The sequence below is a fragment of the Ovis aries genome, chromosome 26 (assembly GCF_016772045.2).
Source record: "Ovis aries strain OAR_USU_Benz2616 breed Rambouillet chromosome 26, ARS-UI_Ramb_v3.0, whole genome shotgun sequence".
NCBI lineage: Eukaryota > Metazoa > Chordata > Mammalia > Artiodactyla > Bovidae > Ovis > Ovis aries.
Genome location: NC_056079.1, coordinates 20,080,925 through 20,105,474, shown reverse-complemented (window position 1 = coordinate 20,105,474; position 24,550 = coordinate 20,080,925). Strand labels below are relative to the sequence as shown.

General features: G+C 37.2%; 1 protein-coding gene across 4 annotated transcripts in view; it reads right to left on the bottom strand.

Annotated features, from left to right (window-relative positions):
* MSR1 (macrophage scavenger receptor 1) overlaps positions 1-21,978 on the bottom strand; it is an 85,375-nt gene extending 63,397 nt beyond the window's left edge. For 2 of the 4 annotated variants that reach the window (XM_060407054.1, XM_060407055.1), the window contains exons 1-3: positions 6,563-14,764; positions 5,691-5,797; positions 4,457-4,570 (exon numbers count right to left, since the gene is read on the bottom strand). In XM_060407054.1, the coding sequence (XP_060263037.1) occupies positions 4,457-4,570; positions 5,691-5,797; positions 6,563-6,603 (262 nt within the window). In that variant the 5' untranslated portion in view covers positions 6,604-14,764. Of the gene's footprint in view, positions 1-4,456; positions 4,571-5,690; positions 5,798-6,562; positions 14,765-21,908 lie in introns of those variants that run through there. The other 2 variants (XM_012105831.4, XM_004021736.4) reach the window with 2 other exon arrangements.
* Positions 21,979-24,550: the final 2,572 nt, after the last annotated feature.

Here is a 24,550-nt window from a genome sequence, read left to right as displayed (position 1 = left end):
TTATCTTAGTTACAGAGTGTTCACCACCGTCACTTGAAGGTGTTTGATGATGGTTGTCATTGTAGCTCTTATTAAGCATTAAACTACATATTCAATTAAATCACAATTTAAAAATATATATATTATTTGTTCCTAGTTATATTCTCTTTAAAATTAGCTTGTTTGATTTAATAAAATATGTGGCTACATTTTTATACAATTCACAACAGAGGCCAGATTGAGTGTACATTATTTTATGAATAATTTGGACAAAATAGTATATTTCTTAGTTGGAACTCATAACCTTTATTAAATTAAGTGTAGAGAGCAAGTTTTGGATTGACAGCTTCATTTATGCATTTGCCAGTTCCATGATTTATTTATTGAGTACCTACTGTATACAAAGCACTGCTCGAGCAACTCTGGGAATAGAAGACTGACTGGGAATGCAATTTGACTTTAACAATCAGAAACTCTAACTAACAATATTTGCAAAATTATCTCTAAGTTAGCCCTCAAAATTTTTCTTTTATGATGATTACTGCTTTTTTAGGTAGTAGTTAATAATACAGGCTCTAGACGGGAACTGCCTGGATTAGCCATTCTTGCTCTTTCCTTCATAAACTGTGCCCTTGAGCAAATTAATCAGGCTATCATTTCACTACCTTATAAATGGGATACTACTGCTGCTGCTGCTGCTGTTAAGTCACTTCAGTCGTGTCTGACTCTATGCGACCCCATAGACGGCAGCCCAGCAGGCTCCTTCGTCCCTGGGATTCTCCAGGCAAGAACACTGGAGTGGGTTGCCATTTCCTTATCCAGTGCATGAAAGTGAAAAGTGAAAGTGAAGTCACGCAGTCGTGTCCGACCCCTCAGCGACCCCATGGACTGCAGCCTTCCAGGCTTCGCCGTCCATGGGATTTTCCAGGCAAGAATACTGGAGTGGGGATACTACTAGTCAGTGTTTAAATAATTAAATGAGCTGATATATGTAAAGTGCTCAGATCTTTCCCTGGCACATAATGCACATTTGATACTTTCCATTTTTTAATTATCATTAATATTTTGGATTCAATATCTGCATGCCCAATACTGATACAAGGGGGACTTAATATTATGTAATATAAAAAACTGGGAGGAAGCTGGGTGCTCCATGAGAAAGATAGTATCTGTACTTTATTTTAATAGGTATATTGATTTAATTACTCAACCATATAATTTTTACTTTCACTAGAAATGCTTTTTATTTCATAGGGATAAAGCAAAACCTCTTCATAGTGTAGAAAGGGAAGATTTGATTTGATAAAATGTCATGTGACCAAAGATTTTTCTTCAATATCAAGTTCAACATGAGCTGATAATAAAGGCTATATTTTGCTTACAGATTTAAAAATGCAATATTGCTTGTTTTCCCAAATCTTGAATGAAACCTAATCTAATCCTTACTTTCTTTAAAAACATTTAATTGTGATACAGATGATATAGACATGAGTATCGCAAATCTAGGTATGGAATGCTAGAGTTCATATTTTCAAATGTTCATTTCTTTCATTATCATCAGAGAGATGGCATTTTGCGACTTTTCTATCTTACATTTGAAAGGAGACAAATTTTCTGACTTGTACAATAGGGAGAGGGTTATATTTGACCTTACAGATCACATATACTCCTCCATGTTGGCAATACCTTCTTCTACCAAAAATTTGTATTATTTTGAGCTCAAGGATCTTCAGTTTGTCAGCAATGTATATACATTAACCTTAGGCTTGCTGCTGCTGCTGCTGCTGCTGCTGCTGCTGCTGCTGCTGCTGCTAAGTCGCTTCAGTCGTGTCCGACTCTGTGCGACCCCATAGACGGCAGCCCACCAGGCTCCCCTGTCCCTGGGATTCTCCAAGCAAGAACACTGGAGTAGGTTGCCATTTCCTTCTCCAATGCATGAAAGCTTAACCTTATCTTATTCTTCAGAGACATTGTTATATGTTGTTATATTGTAATAGAAATGTAGTAGCTTCTTGGAAAAAAGGTAGCTTGTGGAGAAGACTATAATTAAGAAATAGTTTTCAATACATAAGAAACTTTAGTTTTCATGCACAAAATTTTATTTCATCTACTGATTTATATTTCCCAAAACAGAATAACTTCTATCATTACAGGCATATGTTTTGTCTACATTTGAAGTTTTTTTTTTTTTTTTATTATGTAGAGTTAATGTATTGCATTTTAGCTTTCGTTTGGAAAAATTCTGATCTAAAACTTACAGCTGTAACTGGGTAGTCAATTATTTATTATTCAAGTATGATAAACACAGGAGATCTAAATTCTGGTGAATTGGGGTGCTAATGTGAACTTGCAAGATTTGAACACTTTTAGCTTTTTGTCAGTCTTAATAGTACATGCTATAGTTTAAGGAAACAAAACTACTTTAGGTCAATCATTGTCAATCCTAGAACAACTGTGTTGACTTGGTAGCATTTGGTAACAGCCCAGAGATTTTGAACCTGGTTAGAACCCTGATATTTTCAAACCTCAGTTCACATTGTGCATGGGCTGAGTATAAAGAAGTTGCATTCACTGAGGTTGGTTCTGCAGGCCACGGTTTACATAAAAGCGATGAAAGTGAGTCACTGAGTTGTGTCCAACTCCTTGCAACCCCATGAACTCTATACAATCCATGGAATTCTCCAGGCCAGAATACTGGAGTGGGTAGTCATTCCCTTCTCCAGAGGATCTTCCCAACTCCAAGATCGAACCCAGGCCTTCCACATTGCAGGCAGATTCTTTACCTGCTGAGCCACCAGGGAAGCCCAAGAATACTGGAGTGGGTAGCCTATTCCTTCTCCAATGGATCTTCCCAACCCAGCAATCAAACCAGGGTATCCTTCACTGCAGGTGGATACTTTACCAGCTGAACCACCAAGGAAGTCCCATAAAAGTGATGAAATTACACACATTCTAACTGGCTGACAGCTAATGACCCCAAACAATGATGCATCTTTCAGTTAAGTACTTCAAACTGATAAGCATAAACATAAACAACATATAGATAACCCGGTTTATCAGGAAGTTGCTGTTTAATGACACACATCAAGTTCTTTTATTTAAATGGCTGTGGTTGGTTTGATTAGTTGATTGGTTGTGGTTGGCTTTTGTTTCTGACATCCAAAATAGTATTTGACTTTTACATAGGGAAAATATTTTCCTGGCTAATGTTACAACAAGTTAATTTTTTAGTGGCCAATCATAGTTTGTACTAAACACCGGATTGTACTGGGAGATAGTAGACCACAGAGGATAGGAGTCAGGAGTCATGGTAGGAACTTCAATTCCATCACTGAACAGTTTTCTTTTGTGGATGATGAGGGTAAGCATATGTCTGTCCAAGGGTAACTGTGAGGTGTCTTAAGATAATCTGTGGAAAATGTATAGCCCAGGGCCTGAACATAGTAAACGCTCAAAAATGTTAAAGTCATTGTTGCTTTCATTATCATTTCTTCCTTAGTAAAATTTTGGTTCTGTCTTGGAATATCCTTTTGACAGAGGAGGTATGGCCTTGTATTAGGAGCATTTCCTTGTTAAGCTGATTAGTATGCACATAAAAACACATCTTCCTCCCAGCCTATCTCTTGTTCAAGCATATGTCTAGACATTTTGTCACTCTCAGAGGAAAAGGGAGCTACAAGGCAAATAAATTCAAATGTCAATCAAATCCCTCAAAAATGGTCCTGAGGGAAATAATGTTTATAAATTTGCTTAAGTTACATGCAAGCTATCCCTCCCTGTATAAACTCTTTAGATGTATCCCCAACTCAAGCCAAACTCTTAAAAACAAATATATACCTGAAAAATATCATGTAGGGCCCAAGCAAAGTGTTCTATTTTTTTTGTTTGTTTGTTTGAAAGGATGCTATCAGTTCATTTTTAGAGAGGTTTTAAATAAAACCCTCATGAAATATGTGACCATATAAAGGACAAATACTGCTGAGGGATAGGTCACTAGTTTCTGAGGTTTCCTCTGAAGACTTGTAGGGATATTTCTTTCTGCTCTCAATACTAGGAATAAGAGCATTTTTCCAGAACAACTGGCTTGTTTTTATATTTTAGGCATTGCTAAAATAAACAGTCATGTTTATATCTTCACATTTGCAACTAGAATGCTTACCATGAAATTTATGATGCATCATTAGAACTTCACAGGACTTCAGATGATAACATTGCTGAAACGGTCAATTCTTTCCATCTAACCTTTACATATTCATATTTTTATCTTAAAGTTCCATTGTCTAGGCTATTTATTTAAAGTTTTTTATGCAATAACTTTGCAGAATCTGTTTTTTTTTTTCATGAAATAAATTTGAGGAATATTTTTTGATCTGAAGTTCAAATTCTTACGAATTTGCCACATACCAAAGACTAATGCTTCTTTCTGCATCTGCACTAAATAATTTACTAGATGAGTTTCAGAACTAGAGTACTGTACCTGACACTATGCCAATGATGGGCACGATAACTACAAACACAATGAGATAAAGGGTGATCAGTGCAGCTTTATAAGACTTCATCCTCTCTTGAAGAGTTGGGCCATTTTTAGGATCTAAAAAACAAAAGTCCAACCTCCTGTTAGAGAACTTACTCATCTTACTTAATTAAAACTTTTTAAAATCTCCAATTATATGGTTAGTATCAAACCTACTGGAATAAAAAGGAAACAAGAAATAGGTTCTCGTTTATTCAGCAGGAAGTAAAAGGGACAGTCAAAAGGAGAAGTCAATACAGAAATTGCTGTGGACATTTGATCTATCCACTAACTAAACATCCAGGACAAAGTTACTATCTTCTCCAAGCCATACTTGTCTCATTGGATGCATTCACTGATAAATTTTAATACTGATACCATACCAAAACACACATAAACATAAATTTTATTCTTCTGTTTCACATGGGAATGTGAACATTCTGGATGAAAATAAAGTTCCTCAAGCAACCATATATTAATAATTATATATATTTTTTCAGATTTTAAGTGGAATAAGAAAAACATTACTTCTGATGGTAATTATGTAAATTTCCTTTTCTCATTCTACCTCAATAGTTTTGTATTTGGATGCCTCTTGTGATTTGAATACAAGCTGAAAAAAAATAAATAACAAAATTCACACTTTGATTAAACATTGGAATGGATCAGTAAAGCCCACCCTCTGGATATTTCAGAATATACTAATATTTTAGTATTATTTCTTTATATGAACCAGCAATTCATATGTTGAGATGCTAATTGTAGAAAAGTTAACTCAATATAGAGGGAATCTTACTAGCAGAAGATGTTTCTCTGGTTAAGTGAATAAAACATTCATTAAAACATTCTTTCCTATGGCCATTGCTTTTGTTGTTTAGCAAAAAAGAAGGAAATTTTGTTTTCAGGTTGCAAATTAAAATGAAATTTTAGGTAGTATTCAGTAATGTTCTGTGAGGAATTGAACAGAAAAAGGAGGAAAAAATTAGGTAAAGAAAATTTAAAAAATAAGGAAAAGGGGGAAAATGAAGGAAAAAAGAGAAGGAGCAACCACAATACAAGCAAGATGGGATATTCCATCTGTCAGGTGACTAAGACTGAGATCCAACCAGGCAGATAGAGTAAGTCTCATGACCAAAATTTTACAGTCTCACTAACTTCAAGGACAATGTCCATGAGCACCCTCCCTTATTCTACTTACGGGGAGGAAGCAAAGCTGTCATTGAGCGAGCATCGAACTTCACAGACTCTGTACAGCTGTCAGTGTCTTCTTGCTGATCAGGAAAGTCATCCCACTGTGCCATACTTCTATCAAACACATGGAAAAACATGTTAATTACACACAGAATTGCTAGGGCCCTTTGGTATCATGTTTCACATTGAAATTTACAGTTAAAATCCAATTTTAGCCAGGGAACAAGTATAATTAATTACATTTACATACATCTCTGTCAAATATATGCCAACATAACTACCCATGAATTTTCATTTCAACATTAAAAGACAGACTTACATGGAACCCACTCATGAGTTTTTCCATGTACAAATGTACACTTATGATTGAAGTATGTGGGTTTTTTTAGAGTGAGAGGTAACTTTGCTCTCTTTAGCTAAAAAAGGAAAAATTCTCAACTGGCAGAAAACAACTGTTTAGCTAAAAAGTTAAAAAGAATTTCCCTTAGAACAAGTAGTAGCTGAAAATCTGAAACAAATATTTCCCGTGATATTTTATCAGAGCTTTATCAGCCAAATCTTCTTCTGCCAAGGCATCTGTTTATCCCTTTAGAAACAGAAAACAAAGTCCAGTCACAAGATAAGGAGCCACAGGAAAAACTAAGTTTTTATTTTCCTTTCCTTTCCCTTCTTTTCCTTTTTTTAAAAAAATTTTCTTATATATTTTCCTATCAAGACTTCCCTCACTATATACATTGGCAGCACCTCAAATATGTGCTTGTACCTTTTAAAACACAATTTCAAAGAGCTGGACACCACTGAGCGTACACACACATATTTTATGACCTAATCTATATCTATGTCTCTTTAAGATGCATTAGAATCATTTAAAAGGCTTACTTTAAAACAGATTGATGGTCCCAACCTGCAAAACTTCTCATATTTAGGGTAGGGATCAACAACTTGCAGGCTTCCCTGGTGGTTCAGTGGTAAAGAATCTGCCTGCCAAGGCACGAGACGTGGGGTTCAATCCCCAATCAGGGAAGATCCCCTGGAGAAGGAAATGGCAACCCACCCTAGTATTCCTGCTTAGGAAATCCCATGGACAGAGGAGCCTGGCAGGTTACAGTCCATGGGGTCGCAGAAGAGTTGGACACGACTTAGAAACTAAACAACAACAATTTGCAATTCAGACAAGTTTTCTAGTCATGCTGCTGCTGCCAGTCTGAGGACCACAACTTTAAGAACATTTGTCAAAATAAACTGTATGACTTTTTCTTGGAAACAGTTCAATTCATTTGATTGATAAGTTTAGCATAAAGCCAACATCTTCTGATCATTGTTTATTTTCTCTAATGCTGAGTTATGGATTTAACACAGCTGAAGTTGCAACTGTGTACCCTGGTAACTTCAGGACACTGAACTCTTATCTCCTCCAGAAAATGGGCAATCATTCACACGCAAATGTTCACCCTGCTTTGGGAAGAGGTACTGAAAATAAGGATGTGGCAACTCCTGTCAATATATTTAAAAAATATATATTTCCAAGGAGTTATTTTATTTTGCAGTTTGTACATACATCATTCTGTAAATTGGTTTTACTTTTTTGTAAGTCTGGTCGATCTAACCTAGGAGTGTATTCTTTAAACGGTTCAGTCACTGTGGAGGAAGCTGGCAGAGGGGGAAGTTAGGACGACATCCCCTTTTCTTGCTACTGCTGCTGCTAAGCCGCTTCAGTCGTGTCTGACTCTGTGCGACCCCATAGACAGCAGCTCACCAGGCTCCCCCGTCCCTGGGATTCTCCAGGCAAGAACACTGCTTAGGCAGAGGTAAAACTAAATAAACAATTATCGGCGAACACTATCATAGGAAACCAAACTGATTAATTCAGACCCAGACTCTCCTGCCATTTCTCACCTTTTTAATTCACTCTATTATTTGATTTGGATGATAGTTTTTAACTTGCCATGGGAAAAAATCAAAAACATTACTTTCAAGAATGAGATGACAATGAGACAGCTAAATTCTTTTTTAAACTACAGTTCAAAGCACTGGGACTCTGGCAAAGCTTTTAACATTTGAACTCAGTTTATAAAGGATGGGCTCACAAAGTCTACTTTTTTTTTTTTTTTTTTTTTTTTGCTGTATCCCATGGCATGCAGGATCTTAGCTCTCTGACTAGGGAACAAACCTACGTTCCCTGCATTGGAAGCCCAGAGTCTTAACAACTCAACAGCCAAGCATACATTTAGGTACCCCTGCTATGCACCTAGAAATATTTCCCTGTCAGTCTGCTCACAAGTCTCTTCTCAATGTGTTTGACTCTGGTTCTGGTCCCAGTAGCTGAGATATTATGACTCCATTTTCACTTACATACAAAGGAAACATCCTTATATTAGTCAGTCTTCTAGATGGGAATTTCTTTGTAAAAAATATTTTTGCAAAATTTAAAAAATTTTAAATCTGATAAATCTCGCTAGACTGTGAGCTACAGAAGAGGTGGGACCATGTCTAGTTTTGTTCAATATTATATTGGCAGAGCCTAAAGCAATCTGGAGTATAGAGTACACTTGATATATACTTGTTGAATATTTGGGCACTGGCATCACGGACTCGATGGACGTGAGTCTGAGTGAACTCCGGGAGATGGTGATGGACAGGGATACCTGGCATGCTGCGATTCATGGGGTCGCAAAGAGTCGGACATGACTGAGCGACTGAACTGAACTGAACAGAGACTAAGTTCAGTTTTGTTTTTCATTAGGCCTCTATACTTCGATCTATCTTTTATGGGCTTTAGATGATAACATATATCTTTTAGATTACTGGATTTCAAACTATGATTTCTTTGGGTAGATTTAAAATCTTTGAAAAAGAAAACCCTCTAATAAATGTCTACAAGTGGGTTAGACTGAATGACCACATGTGGACAACAGAGGTACAGAGAGCTGAAAGTGAGATGAACACTAAAGTCTGTTGAGTGGAGCAATGAATGAAAAAGAATCCCCTCTGGTTACTCTGGTGAACAATGAGTTCTGTTTGTTCTCTGGAGAGGTTTATAACAAGGGTTGGTTAATCATGAAGTATACTTTTTTCCATTGAAAAAAAGATGAAATTAATCATAGATGATGCTGCCATAAGATTGCTGGCATTTTCTATTACTACTTTCTTTTGTTCTCAGTCTCCAAAATTGTCCTGAGAAGCTCATTTATTTCCATGGCTTGAATGGCATGAACTACTACCTACATGCTGACTAAGCCAAAATACCCAGCTCAGATCTCATGTCTCAGAATCAGATTTATAAATAAAGAGATAGATAGATAGATAGATAGATAGATAGATAGATAGATAGATATAATACAGCTAGCTACAATGGGGTACTTTTCACATCAACCTAACTTTTCTTTTTCCAGGGTTTCTGATGTTGGCATGCCACCCATTTATATCATCTGTTTGTTATTACAATCCTGGGCTAATTTAATAGCTCCCAATAGGTCTCTCTGGCTTCCCTGATAGCTCAGTTGGTAAAGAATCCTACCTGCAATGCAGGAGACTCTAGTTCAATTCCTAGGTTGGGAAGACCCAGTATTCTTGGGCTTCCCTGGTGGCTCAACTGGTAAAGAATCTGCCTACAATATGGGAGGCCTGGGTTTGATGCCTGGGTTGAGAAGATTCCCTGGAGAAGGGAAAGGCTACCCACTCTATAATCCTGGCTTGGAGAATTCCATGGACTGTATAGTCCATGGGGTCGCAAAGAGTCAGACACCACTGAGTGACTTTCACTTTCACTTTTGCATAGGTCTCTCAGCTTCATGTTAATCCTTCCATTTTATTTTCCACACAACTTCTAGAATGGTCCTCTTCAAAAGTAAGTCAGATTGACATCATGACCAAGTGGCTTTTATCCCAGGGATACAAGGATTCTTCAGTATTTGCAAATCAATCAATATGATACACTACATTAACAAATTGAAAGATAAAAACCACATGATTATCTCAATAGAGGCAGAGAAAGCCTTTGACAAAATTCAACATCCATTTATGATAAAAACCCTCCAGAAAGCAGGCATAGAAGGAACATACCTCAACATAATAAAAGCCATATATGATAAACTCACAGCAAACATTATCCTTAATGGTAGAAAATTGAAAGCATTTCCCCTAAAGTCAGGAAGAAGACAAGGGTGCCACTACTATTCAACATAGTTTTGGAAGTATTAGCCACAGCAATCAGAGGAGAAAAAGAAATAAAAGGAATCCAGATTGGAAAAGAAGAAGTAAAACTCTCACTGTTTGCAGATGACATGATCCTTTCCATATAAAACCCTAAAGACACCACCAGAAAATTACTAGAGCTAATCAATGAATATAGTAAAGTTGCAGGATATAAAATTAACACACAGAAATCCCTTGCAATCCTATACACTAACAATGAGAAAACAGAAAGAGAAATTAAGGAAACAATTCCATCCACCATTGCAATAAAAAGAATAAAATACTTAGGAATAAATCTACCTAAAGACACAAAAGACCTATTTACAGAAAACTATAAAATACTGATGAAAGAAGTAAAAGATGACACAAATATATGGAGAAATATACCATGTTCATGGATCAGAAGAATCAATATAGTGAAAATGAGTATACTACTCAAAGCAATCTATAGATTCAATACAATACCTATCAAGCTACCAACAGTATTTTTCAGAGAACTGGAACAAATAACTTCACAATTTGTATGGAAATACAAAAAAAAAAAAAAAAACAACAAAAAACCTCAAATAGCAAAAGCAATCTTGAGAATGAAGACTGGAACTGGAGGAATCAACCTGACTTCAGACTATACTACAAAGCTACAGTCATCAAGACAGTATGGTACTGGCACAAAGATAGAAATATAGATCAATGGAACAAAATAGAAAGCCCAGAGATAAATCCACACACCTATGGACACCTTATCTCTGATAAAGGAGGCAAGAATATACAATGGAGGAAAGACAATCTCTTTAACAAGTGGTACTGGGAAAACTGGTCAACCACTTGTAAAAGAATGAAACTAGAACACTTTCTAACACCATACACAAAAATAAACTCAAAATGGATTAAAGATCTAAATGTAAGACCAGAAACTATAAAACTCCTAGAGGAAAACATAGGCAAAACACTCCCTGACATAAATCACAGCAGGATCCTCTATGACCCACTTCCCAGAGTAATAGAAATAAAAGCAAAAATAAACAAGTGGGACCTAATTAAACTTAAAAGTTTTTGCACAATGAAGGAACCTATAAGCAAGGTGAAAAGACAGCCTTCTGAATGGGAGAAAATAATAGCAAACAAAGCAACTGACAAAGAATTAATCTCAAAAATATACAAGCAGCTCATGCAGCTTAATTCCAGAAAAATAAACAACCTAATCAAAAAATGGGCCAAAGAACTAAACAGACATTTCTCCAAAGAAGACATACAGATGGCTAACAAACACATGAAAAGACACTCAACATCTCTCATTATCAGAAAAATGCACATCAAAACCACAATGAGGTACCATCTCATGCCAGTCAGAATGGCTACTATCAAAAAGTCTACAAATAATAAATGCTGGAGAGGGTATGGAGAAAAGGGAACCCTCTTACACTGTTGGTGGGAATGCAAACTAGTACAGCCACTATGGAGAATAGTGTGGAGATTCCTTAAAAAACTGGAAATAGAACTGCCATATGACCCAGCAATCCCACTTCTGGGCATTCACACTGTGGAAACCAGAACTGAAAGAGACACGTGTACCCCAATGTTCATCGCAGCACTGTTTACAATAGCTCAGACATGGAAGCAACCTAGATGTCCATCAGCAGACGAATGGGTAAGAAAGCTGTGGTACATACACACAATGGAATATTACTCAGCTATTAAAAAGAATGCATTTGAATCAGTTCTAATGAGGTGGATGAAATTGGAGCCTATTATACAGAATGAAGTAAGTCAGAAAGAAAAACACCAATACAGTATATTAATGCATATATATGGAATTTAGAAAGATGGTGATGATGAACCCTATATGCAAAACAGCAAAAGAGAACCAGATATAAAGAATAGACTTTTGGATTCTGTGGTAGAAGGTGAGGGTGAGATGATTTGAGAGAATAGCATTGAAACATGTATATTACCATATGTGAAATAGATTGACAGTCCAGGTTCAATGCATGAAACAGGGCGCTTAGGGCTGGTTCACTGGGATGACCCTGAGGGATGGAATGGGGAGGGAGGTGGGAGGGGAGTTCAGGATGGGGAACACATGTACACCCATGGTTGATTGATGTCTATGTATGCCAAAAACCACTACAATATTGTAAAGTAATTAGCCTCTAATTAAAATTAACTAATTAATTTAAAAAAAAGTAAGTCAGATGTGTCACTCTGCTGAAATCCTATAAATACATTCCCATCTCACTCACTCAGACAGACTTTTCTCCAGCATCAGATCTGAAATGGCAACCTACCTCTTTCACTTCCTCTTCTCTGTCTTGCCTTGATCTGCCCCCCACCCCCAACTTATCACCATCCAACATGAAATACATTTCCCTTATTTGTCTTGTCTATTGTTTGTCTCTTCTCACACAAGTTAGAGTCATGATTCAGTGGTTTTTATCTCTTTGGTTCAATGAATAGAGTTCCTGTCACTGGTGTTCATCATGTACATAAGAACATTAGGAGAAACTCCACAAATAAATGAAAGACAAAATAGTTTGCAAGATGACTGGATTTTATACCTGGAGTCATGCTTCAAGGAAAGTTTGCATTAGTGAATTGAAGAAATATAAAAACCTGTTCTGCTATCTACTGGTAAATGAAAGGTTTTTCTTTGAATCAATGTGTCAACAGGAAACTGAAACAAAAATATCTCACCCCCGAGGTTCCCACTTTTGCCTCAGAGGGATTTGTTAGACTTACTGGATTCCTTCAGTTCCTTACTCTATCAGTGCTGTTTGTTTAGGAATGTTAGAAAACATACACATGTGAGGCTTTGTTAGAAGCCAGCAGACAATTCACACAATCCTAATGAGCCTTTAACTGCTTTTTCCAAAGTTAAAAGAAAAAGTAACCTCACATGTTACAGCTTCCTATCAAATGTCAATGCACTGACAAAGAACTGTGAAATCTTCTGAGTGTATGTAATCTATTAAAAGCACGTTCTCATGAGAAGTGAAACACCTCTCTGCAGTATCAGCTCTTCATGAAGAGGGTGAAAAATTTATAGAAGCTACAACAGGAAAACCTTAATGAAAGAAATTCAGTATTATTCTGTTTGGAAACATACTTTTCTTTATTCCTGTTTTTATTATAAAAATATTGTAACACTATTGAAGACAAGTTGGGACAAAATTTCTATCATTCCATCACCCCAATAAAGGAAAAAATTGAGTGCATCCACATTACAAATTGATACTATAAAGTATGTTATCATCTGGTTTTATGTATTTCCCTTAAATTCATATCAGTATCTCTATAATTGAAATTATTTTTTTCAAGTTTAAAATGATGGGCTACATAATAATTCATTGAATATATGTACCTTATTTATGCAGCCATTTTCTTATAATTCTTCAAAATAAGATATGTTCCCTGTTCTTTGAAGGGCAATGTGTTACTGATACAGATGCTGCTGCTGGAAATATTTGCATAACTTAGGTTTCTTCTTTTTAGCCTAAATGTTTCTTTAGGTAATTCATTATATGTTGAACTATCAGATAACAGGAATACTATCTCAAACTTCTTAGTATCCACTGTCTGACTTCTCTTTAAAAAGATTGTACACATTTACAGAGATTCTAGTCACTTAATGTTTTAAACCAAATTCACCACTGTTCAGTAACAATGTTTATTTTAGAATCATTTAGATTTTAGTGAGAGCTAAATGATATCTCAGATATATATCTATATATACACAGATATATATGGTTATAATATGAATTTAAAAATTATTATGAGGATTAAAAATAATTTTTATGAATTTTCTGATACATAGACAACCACAAATAAATGAATCACCATTATTTTAAACCATCACTTTTTTTTAAATATGAAATTTTCTTATTTTATCCTCACAACAGCACCATGAGGTATGTTCTCAATTTTACAAGCTGGGAAACCAAGACCTAAAACATTTAAGTATCCAGTTAATGGTACACAACTAGTGAACGGGGAAGTTGGGACCTGAAGGTAGGCAGTGTACGACCAAAAAAACAGCTCCTAATTCCTGTATAAAACATTTATAATCTCAGTTTTATGACTTTTCTATCACTATTTTCACGTGGCTAATGAGAATGCTAATCGCATTTTATACTGTGTAAATCTTAACCATTCTTCGAGATGAATGTAAATTCTAACAGCTCCATGAAGATTCTTCTTTCTCCTCTTGAAGTAATTTTGGCCTCTCCTGTATTCTCAGAGTATTTACATATAGCATTTGCATACCACTTTTATGGTGCTCAAATTACATCATGCCAATTTGCCTTAGATCTTGATTTTCCTAAAGACAGAGACTTTCATTTTTTATGTCCCTTCCTTACATCTAGAAAGTGCACACAGTAGATGCCCAACTAATATTTGTTATATGAGCAATAGAGGTAATAAAAGTATTAGATTAAAGTCAAGAGTATTATGTAAAAACTAAGATTAGACTAAGATATATTTAATCACATTGAGTAAAGCCAATAATTAGCAACAAAATATGCACATTTATATGCCTAAAATTTCTTGCTAGTTCAACTTAAAAATATATATCATATATATATGTCATATATATTTGTGCACATATATACATTTTTCACCCACAGAAAACCTAGCAGAAATCTCTATCATTGAAACAATCAAAACGAGTTATTAGTGATAGGATTCAAAACTGTACCAAAAATTACTGATCACATATGTAAACAGCTCTCTCATACAACATACACACACACATGTAGACACACAAAAATACACAGAGTAGACCCATATATTCAACAGAAACAATTTGGGAGAAAATACAAGTAAAACTTCTTTTACCATATGTCCTAAAGACGGCAGCACTGATTTATCCACTTCCCTCTTGTAACAATTGAAACCTAAAACCTTTATCACATAATATTTCAGCACAGCACAAGAAGAAAGGAAATGACACATTTGTATGTTGAAAATCTTTCTTAACAGTGTATTTCAATAGTACTCTTTTCAGTGCACAAGTTTGCAGAATCTAAATTTGTCAGATAACTCATTCCTCTTTCCATCTAGGACATTACAAAAGAAAAAGAGAAGTTAAATGAAAAACAATTGGGATTATTGTAACAGCATACATAACATATGGAAGATTAATCTTTTCCTTTTTGTAAGATAGGTCTGCTTTCTATAATATTCTCATTACTATTAATCTTTTATTAATCTCAATATCTTCCACTAATACTCATGATCTCCTTCATACTGTATAACCTTGAGGGAAGACTCTATGTTTAAGTGATTTGTTTTTCTTAATCCTTTTCCCTAGATCCCTTATCTCTAGCTTCAAACACAAAGCAGAAGAGGAAAGGATACCCACCAAGTAAAAGCAATCCCTTACTGCTCACTTCAGCTCTGTCTATGGTGATGTTAGCAATTTCTGTAGATCCCTTTGAGCATCTAAAAAGTTATTTATTTCCTGAGAAGTATAATAGAGGAAAGGGGTCTCGGGCATGGGATCAGAACAAAGGAATGACTTTCATCTTCTATACCTGTCAGAGTTTTACATATTTTTAAATCTCATTTATTTAATCACATTCCAGTTCCAATAGGACATGTAAAAAAAAAAACACACTATTGAGCTAATTTTTAGATCTGATTCTTTTGGGGAAAAGTGTTTACTTTATATTTCATGGGCACTTCATGGTGCTCAAAGAGGGAGGGATCCTACTTTCTATCAAGAGATGGTCAAAATGATGTTCTGGCACCACAGAACAGTAACCCCTGGTAGAGAGAACCCAGGAATAGTGCACAGTGCTTGAAAAAAGAAAGCAGAAAAGAAAGCAGCAGTATAACAGCAATAGTAACAGGCAATGAAGCTGGCAGCACAAATGCTGGCCAGACAGCCTGAGCCAAGAATAGGATTGCAGACATCAACCCAGGCTAGACCAACATGAAGGCTACTCTGTGACCACACTAGGTCACCAGATTCTTAGGAGAAGACGTGGAGACTAACATCAGAACTCACTGTATTTTCTTTTGATCTGCTTCTATATGTTTTTGTTGTCCAGTCATTAAGTCATGTCCAACTCTCTGCAATCCCATGGACTGAAGCAAGTCAGGCTATTCTTTCCTCCACTATCTCCTGGAGTTTGCTCAAATTCATGCCCATTAAGTCAGTGATGCTATCTAACCATCTCCTCCTCTGCCAGCCCCTTCTCTTTTTGTCTTCAGTCTTTCCCAGCCTCAGGGTATTTTCCAAACTCATTGGAAAATATTGGAGTTTCAGCTTCAGCATTAGTTCTTCCAATGAATATTCAGGGTTGATTTCCTTTAGGAAGGACTGGTTGGATCTCCTTGCTATCCAACAACTCTCAAGAGTCTGCTCCAGCACCACAGTTTGAAAGCATTAATTCTTTGGCACTCAGCTTTCTTTATGGTCCAACTCTCATGTTTGTACAGTACTACTGGAAAAACCATAGCTTTCACTATACAAACCTTTGTTGGCAAACTGATGTCTCTGCTTTTCAGTATGTTGTTTCAGTTTGCCATAGCTTTCCTTCTGAGGAGCAAGCATCTTTTAATTTCACAGTTTCAGTCACTGTCCACAGTGATTTTGGAGCCCAAGAAAATAAAAGCTGTCATGTTTCCACCTTTTCCCTTTCTATCTTCCATGAAGTGGTAGGACCGGATGTCGTGATCTCAGTTTTTTGAATGCTGAGTTTCAAGCCAGCCTTTTCACTCTCTTCTTTCATCCTCATCAAGAGGCTCTTTAGTTCCTCTTCAGTCTCTGCCATAAGGGTGGTATTATCTGTGTATCTGAAGTTGTTGATATTTCTCCCAGCAATCTTGATTCCAGCATGTGATTCATCTAGCCTGGCATTTCACGTGATATAAACAGAATATGTTAAATAAGCATGGTGACAACATACAGCCTTGACATACTCCTTTCCCAATTTTGAACAAGTCCGTTGTTCCATATCCAATTCTAACTGTTGCTTTCTTGACCTGCATACAGGTTTCTCAGGAGACAGGTAAGGTGGTCTGGTATTCCCATCTCTAAGAATTTTAATATCACAGTTTGTTGTGATCCACACAGCCAAAGGTTTAGTGCAGTAAATGAAGCAGAAGTAGATGTTTTTCTAGAATTCTCTTGCTTTCTCTATAACCCTCTATAAATTTCAGATGCTGGCAATTTGATCTCTGGTTCTTCGTCCTTTACTAAATCTGGCTTGTACATCTGGAAGTTCTCAGTTCACATACTGCTGAAGCCTAGCGTGAAGGATTCTGACCATAACTTTGCTAGCATGTGAAATGAGCACAATTGCAGTGTAGTCTATACATTCTTCGACATTGCCCTTCTTTGGGATTAGAATGAGAACTGATCTTTTCTAGTCCTGTGGCCACTGCTGAGTTTCCCAAGTTGCTGGCATATTGAGAGCAGTACTTTAACAGCATCATCTTTAAGGATTTGAAATATCTCAGCTGGAATTCTATCACTCTTACCAGCTTTGTTCATAGTAATGCTTCCTAAGGTCCATCTGACTTTACACTCCAGGATGTCTGGCTCTAGGTGAGTGACAACACCATTGTGGTTATCCAGATTATTAAGACTTTTTTGCTTATTTCTTCTGTGTATTCTTGCTACCTATTCTTAATCTCTTCTTTTTCTGTTAGGTTCTTACTGTTTTTCTCCTTCATCATGTACATTTTTGCATGAAATATGCCCTTGGTATCTCCAATTTTTTTAAGAGCTCTCTAGTCGTTCTCATTCTATTGTTTTCCTCTATTTCTTTGCATTGTTCATTTAAGAAGGCCTTCTTATCTCTCCTTGCTATTTTCTGGAACTCAGCATTCAGTTGGCTTTATTTTTCTCTTTCTCTCTTGCTTTTCACTTCTCTTCTTTCTTCACCTATTTATAAGGCTTTCTCGGACAACAGCTTTGTCTTCTTGCATTTCTCTTCCTTGGGATGGTTTTGGTCACTGCCTCCTGTACAAACTTCTGTTCAGGCACTCTGTCTAATCCCTTAAAGCTATTCATCACCTTCACTGTATAATCATAGGGGATTTGATTTAGGTCATACCTGAATGACCTAGTGGTTTTCCCCACTTTCTTCAATTTAAGTCTGAATTTTGCAATAAGGAGCTGATTATCTGAGCCACAGTCAGTTCCAGGTATTGTTTCTGCTTACTGTATAGAGCTTATCCATAATTGGCTGCAAAGAACATAATAAATCTGATTTTGGTATTGACCATTTGGTGATGCCCATATGTGGAGTCATTTCTTGTGTCATTGGAAAAGGCTGTTTGCTATGAGCAGTATGTTCTCTTGACAAAACTCTGTTAGCCTTTGCCCTGTTTCATTTTGTACTCGAAGGCCAAATTTGCCTGTTATTCTAGATATCTCTTGACTTCCTGCTTTTGCATTCTAATCTCTATGAGAAAAAGGACATCTTTTTTTGGTGTTAGTTCTAGAAGGTCTTGTAGGTCTTCAAAGAACCAGTCAACTTCAGTTTCTTTGGTATTAGTGGTTGGGGCATTGACTTGGATTACTGTGATGTTGAAGGTTTGCCTGGGAAATGAACAAAGATAATTTGTCATTTTTGAGATTGCACCCAAGTACTGCATTTTGGACTCTCTTGTAGACTATGAGGACTACTCCATTTCTTCTAAGGAATTCTTGTCCACAGTAGTAGATATAATCTGAGTTAAATTTATCCATTCCATCCATTTTAGTTAACTGATTCCTATGATGTCAGTGCTCAATCTTGCCATCTCCTGCTTGACCACATCAAATTTACCTTGATTCAAGGACCTAACATTTCAGGTTCTTACACAATACTGTTCTTGACAGCACCGAATTTTACTTTCACCACTAGAAACATTCACAATTGAGTGTCATTTCTCCTTTGGCCCAGCTGCTTCATTCTATCTGAAGCCATAAATAATTGCCCTCCACTTTTACCCAGTAGCATATTGGACACCTTCCAACCTGGATGCTTCATCTTTTGTAGTCATATCTTTGTGTCTTTTCACACTGTTCATCCATGGGGTTCTCTAGGGAATACTGGAGTGGGCTGCCATGTCCTCCTTCTGTGGACCATGTTTTGTTAGGACTCTTCACCAGGATCCATCATCTTAAGTAGCCCTGTGTCAGTTCAGTCACTTACTCATGTCCAACTCTTTGAGACCCCATTGACTGCAGCATGCCAGGCTTCCTTGTCCATCACCAACTCCAGGAGCTTACTCAAACTCATGTCCATCGAGTTGCTGATGCCATCCAATCATCTCATCTCTTGTCATCCTGTTCTCCTCCTGCCCCCAATCTTTCCCAGCATCAGGGTCTTTTCCAATGAGTCAGTTCTTCATATCAGGTGGCCAAAGTATTGGAGCTTTAGCTTCAGCATCAGTCCTTCCAATGAATATTCAGGACTGACTTCCTTTAGGATCAACTGGTTGGATCTCCTCAAGAGTCTTCTCCAACACCACAGTTCAAAATCATCAATTCTTCAGCGTTCAGGTTTCTTTATGGTCCGACTCTCACATCCATACGTGACTACTGGAAAAACCATTGCCTTGACTAGACGGACCTTTGTTGGCAAAGTAATGTCTCTGCTTTTCAATATGCTATCTAGGTTGGTCATAACTTTTCTTCCAAGGAGTAAGTGTCTTTTTATTTCATGGCTGCAGTCACCATCTGCGGTGATTTTGGAGCCCCCCCAAAATAAAGTCTGACACTGTTTCCACTATTTCCCCATCTATTTGCCATGAAGTGATGGGACTAGATGCCATGATCTTCGTTTTCTGAATGTTGAGCTTTAAGCCAACTTTTTCACTCTCCACTTTCACTTCCATCAAGAGGCTTTTTAGTTCCTCTTCACTTTCTGCCATAAGGGTGGGTGTCATCTGCATATCTGAGGTTATTGATATTTCTCCCGGCAATCTTGATTCCAGCTTGTGCTTCATCCAGCCCAGCGTTTCTCATGATGTATTTTGTATATAAGTTAAATAAGCAGGGTGACAATATACAGCCTTGACGTACTCCTTTTCCTATTTGGAACCAGTCGGTTGTTCCATGTCCAGTTCTAACTGTTGCTTCCTGACCCCATAGGTCACACCCAATTAACCTGATTTCAAAACTCAGCAAAAATATACATTTTTCTCAGTCTGAGATCAGTGTATGCATTGTCAGTCACCTTCATGACAAATGTAGTTTGAAAACAAACTACAAACATGGACAAATTCCAGATCATAAGAATAGCTGCCTTCTCATCAGTTACTGCCATGGGATTCTTTGACTTTATTTTTGTTGTTTATGGAATATGTGTCTAGCACAAAGACTATTATAACATTATGCCTAATGTTCAAATAAAGTTTCAAAATTAAATAAATGGGTTGAAAAAACTTAACTTGAGTCTCATAGAATTCTTTGTGTTAGAGGAATGCAAGCTGAATTCAAAGGAAGACATATTTTATATTCATGAAGTGATACATTTGAATGTAGGTCATTTGCCTAGGTCATTGGTTATAAGGTCATTAGTTATAAGGTACACGATACCATATATTTATGTGATAAATTTGCACAAAGATAACATTTTTCCTATTCTTGACTCAAAATAATAATTAGACAGTAATGTTTACTATCTACTTATTCTTTTAATAATTAAAAGTTTTAATAACACTACATTGGACACATCTCTCCATGTGAATATAATGCCTTAAAGAATTATCAAAAGAACCTCATCAAAATCAATATTGAAAAATTACATCCTAGTAGAGCTTCTGTTTGATGATCATAAATAGGAAAAAGGAAGAATTTTTATGGTAACTGTATTATTTTATATAACTCTATACTAAACAGAACTTTTCTGCAGAAGTATTATTGAAGTTAAAATACAGAAACAGACAAGTACAGCATCAGAACCAACTATATCTTCCTTCTGTGAAGCCTATCAAAACTGTTCTGTTCAATCACATGAACTTAAAGTGATACAGCTGATTAAAGTTTTAGTATTTTTGTAGAGTTTAATATAATTTACAAATGCATTATATCTATAAAATACATTTGTAACCAAAAATTGGTTAAGAATTATAGACCTATGAAGTTTAGGTCTAAATTTATGTTTCTATGTTTTCACATATAATTATAATAAAATATCAGCACAGTGAGATAAAGGGACTAAAATACTTATTTCCCTTGGAGAAACAATGTACTTTTACCATACTGTTTTAAAAACCATACAGTTTTTAAAAGAAAGGGCAGATATCTAAAGAGCTCAGATGTCCCTACAATAAGAAAAAACAACCTGAGCAAACTGAAAATCAATGATGTTTCCTAGAGACAGCAGAGCCCTTAGGTCTCAGGACAAACTTTAGAGAGGGAACCCAAAGAACTCACACCTGGGTTTAGCTTCCCTGGAGCAGTAGCCTCTAGAATCAGAAACTGGCAAGAACCTGTAAATGGTAATTTGAATGAATGGCTGGAGAGCTGAGGGAGGGCCAGTGTGAAGGTGAAACTCCTGGGGCTGCAGTTTTTGGGGGCTTTATGCTCAGGAACCCCACCAGGTTCTCACAGAGAAGAGCCAAGAAAAGTCACCTGGTGCCTGTGGCAGAGGGAGGGGAAAGAAACCATTTTAGAATACCCCCAGAGCATTCTCCATAATAAAGGCTTCCTCTCCAGGGCAAAGGGCTGCCCTGGTGGCTTCCAGGGGTCGGAAGATTCTCTGGAGAAGGGAATGACAACGCAGTCCAGTATCCTTGCCTGGGAAATCCCACGGACAGAGCAGCCTGGTGGGCTACAGTCCATGGAGTCTCACAGAATCGGACACGACTGAGCGACTAACACTGTCACTTTTTTACTTTCACAGCTGACCGACCCTGAAAAGTTCTCTTTTTCAGGGAAGTTTGTAGGGAAATCCCAAAACTAGAGGAGACAAAAACAAGGACACTAAAAGAAATTTTGGCCTCTGACAGCTCAGCTCCAGCAAGTATTAAACACAGCCCAACTCCTAGCCAGGGAATCATAAAATTTCATACCAATATGCCTACTTACCTCAGTTCCTAAACCTGTCTTGACCAACTCCAGTTTTCAACAAGGCATGCTAAAAATCAACGAAGTGTGTGCCAGGCCCTGAAAGTCATGGATTCCTAGGATAGGTAGGGAAGTGGTGGGTGGTGGGGGTGGGAGATGGCTAGAGTAAGCACAAAATCCTAGCGACCAGTTACCCTCAAGCAATATTAACAAATCACCCCTTCTTCATGACTCATGTCTTATTAAGGAGACACAAAATGCCAGTTAAGAAAAAAAAAATGAATGTGAGCTCATTTTTAAGTGATATTTTTAAATCATGAATGCCCTGAGTTTAGGGAAGTTTGGTTTCAAAACTAGAGTGACAGACTCATCTAGTTTAAATAAGCTTTAAAGTGGTAAAAATATAAATTTATTTAAGCCTGAACAAAGTAGGAATTCATTAAGTAGGAATTCATTAAGTAGGAATTCAGTTCCCGACCAGGTATCAAACCTAGACCCTAAGCAGTGACACCACAGAGTCATAACTACTGGACCACTAGGGAATTACCTCATTAAACAAATTCTTATCTGGAAATCTCCTGGAATCATTACAAGATGTCAGCCTAGGGGCTCAAAAGCAGAATGGACCTTTCTACCACAGCTAAGAGAGCTGAGGTAAACTGAGTATCACTCATGTTATAGCAACTTCACATGTGCCATAGTTTTTCCTACTCATGGCTAAAGAAGAACCCCAACAAAAACCTCTTTGAAAATGAGAGAATAAAAACTCTTCAAAAAATTTATCTAGGGTCACTTGGTCAGTGACAGAGTATGCTCTAGAACCTATATTCTATGATGTTCTTTCCACTTGGACCCTTAGCTTCCATGAACACACATAATTACTCATCTACACATCTCCATTTTCTCCCATAATGTCTTCAGAAGCTACTGATAGTTTCCAAGAGGCATCAAAGCTGAGCTCTGTCTTTGCTGTTTGATCTCCCTGCATTCACTTTCAGAGAATAAAGAGCTCTCTTTTTTGACTTCCAACTCTCTTGAAAGCACTACTCTTTAGCCAACTCTCACCAAGAATCACACGGGAAAGGTGATTCTGAGCAATGTAGTTCCTGGAACCTCCCGTGGGACACAGAAAAGACAGTAAAGAGTGTAGGGAGGCAAAAAGCAATAGCGGATGTCTACATAGCCTGACAACTCAGAAAGGAACACTTACCATCCAAAGAGGGAATGGAAACTGAATTGCTTAAAAGGGAGAAAGAACAGCTGGGGTGGAGAAAACAACACATCCAAATGCCTGAAAAAAGACAGGAACATGAGAATATCAACGACCAGAGTGAGGACAATGTGGCTGCGGTAAAAATTCCAGATGTGGGAAGCAAGGTTTCAGCTAAAGCTGAGCAGTAGGTAGGAAGCCATGGACTGAGGAGTTTATCTTCAGAGCAGCAGAAAGACTTTAATGCTTTGGAACTGGGATGAATGAGACACATCTCGATTTTAAAAGTTGACTGCCATGGGGAGGTGGGGAAGTGTGGTTGAGCACAAGTCAACTGGTTAGGAAATTATTACAGTGGTGTCAGGGAAAACTGATGAAACCATCTGACTTGGAGGATGTCAGTGGTAAAGGGGAGAAGTGGGGAGAGATATTTAAAGGCAAATTTAGTGAGAGTTGATGATGGATTTGATAGTGAGAGTTGGTGAGCTTAAAATTTTCTCATTTACTACTTCAGATTCACTCTCCACTTTCTCTGCCCTTCTACTTTCTGGACTGAGAGTTATGAAACACATAACTCTCTTTTGATCTCTGGCTTCTGATGTGAAGTGAAGTCACTCAGTCATGTCTGACTCTTTTCGACCCCATGGACTGTAGCCTACCATGCTCCTCCATCCATTGGATTTTCCAGGCAAGAGTCCTGGAGTGGGTTGCCTTTTCCTTCTCCAGAACATCTTCCCGACCCAGGGATCGAACCCGAGTCTTCCACATTGTAGGCAGACGCTTTACGATCTGAGCCACCAGGGAAGGCTCCTGATGAGGTTTGACAAATGGGTAGCCCAGCAGGATATTTGTGAAAGGAAAGAGTTAGTTCTTCATGCTAAATGTCTAGAAATGAAATAAATACTTATGACCTGAGAATGTTGAGTAGCCTCTTAAAGGGCTACTTGACCTATATAAGCAGAAAATGTCTGGGTCTGCTAGCCAATAACCTAACCCTCACTATTGTGGATATTTCAATGTCATACCCATTTCCAGAAAAGTGATAGTAAAAAACAAACAAACAAACAAACAAAAACTACTACTTTTTAAGAATAAACAAGGCCTGGTGATAAGACTATGGTTAGCAGAAAATCCTCTCCCTCAGAAAGCTATCCACATCCTAATTCCAAGAAGAATGTTATGTTTCAAGGCAAAGGAGAATTAAGTCTGCACATGGATTTAAGGTTGCTCATCAGCTGACAAAATAAGGAGATTATTCTGGATTTATCTGAGTGGGTCCAAGGTAATAACCAGGATCCATAAAAGCAGAGGAGGGTGGCAGAAGAAGGTCAGAGGAAGTGATGATGGAAGAAAGGCCAAAGAGATATAGTTTCTGGTTTTGATGATGAAGGAAAAAAGGCCATAAGCTAAAGCCTGTGAGTGTCCTCTAGAGGCTGTGAAAGGCAAGAACATA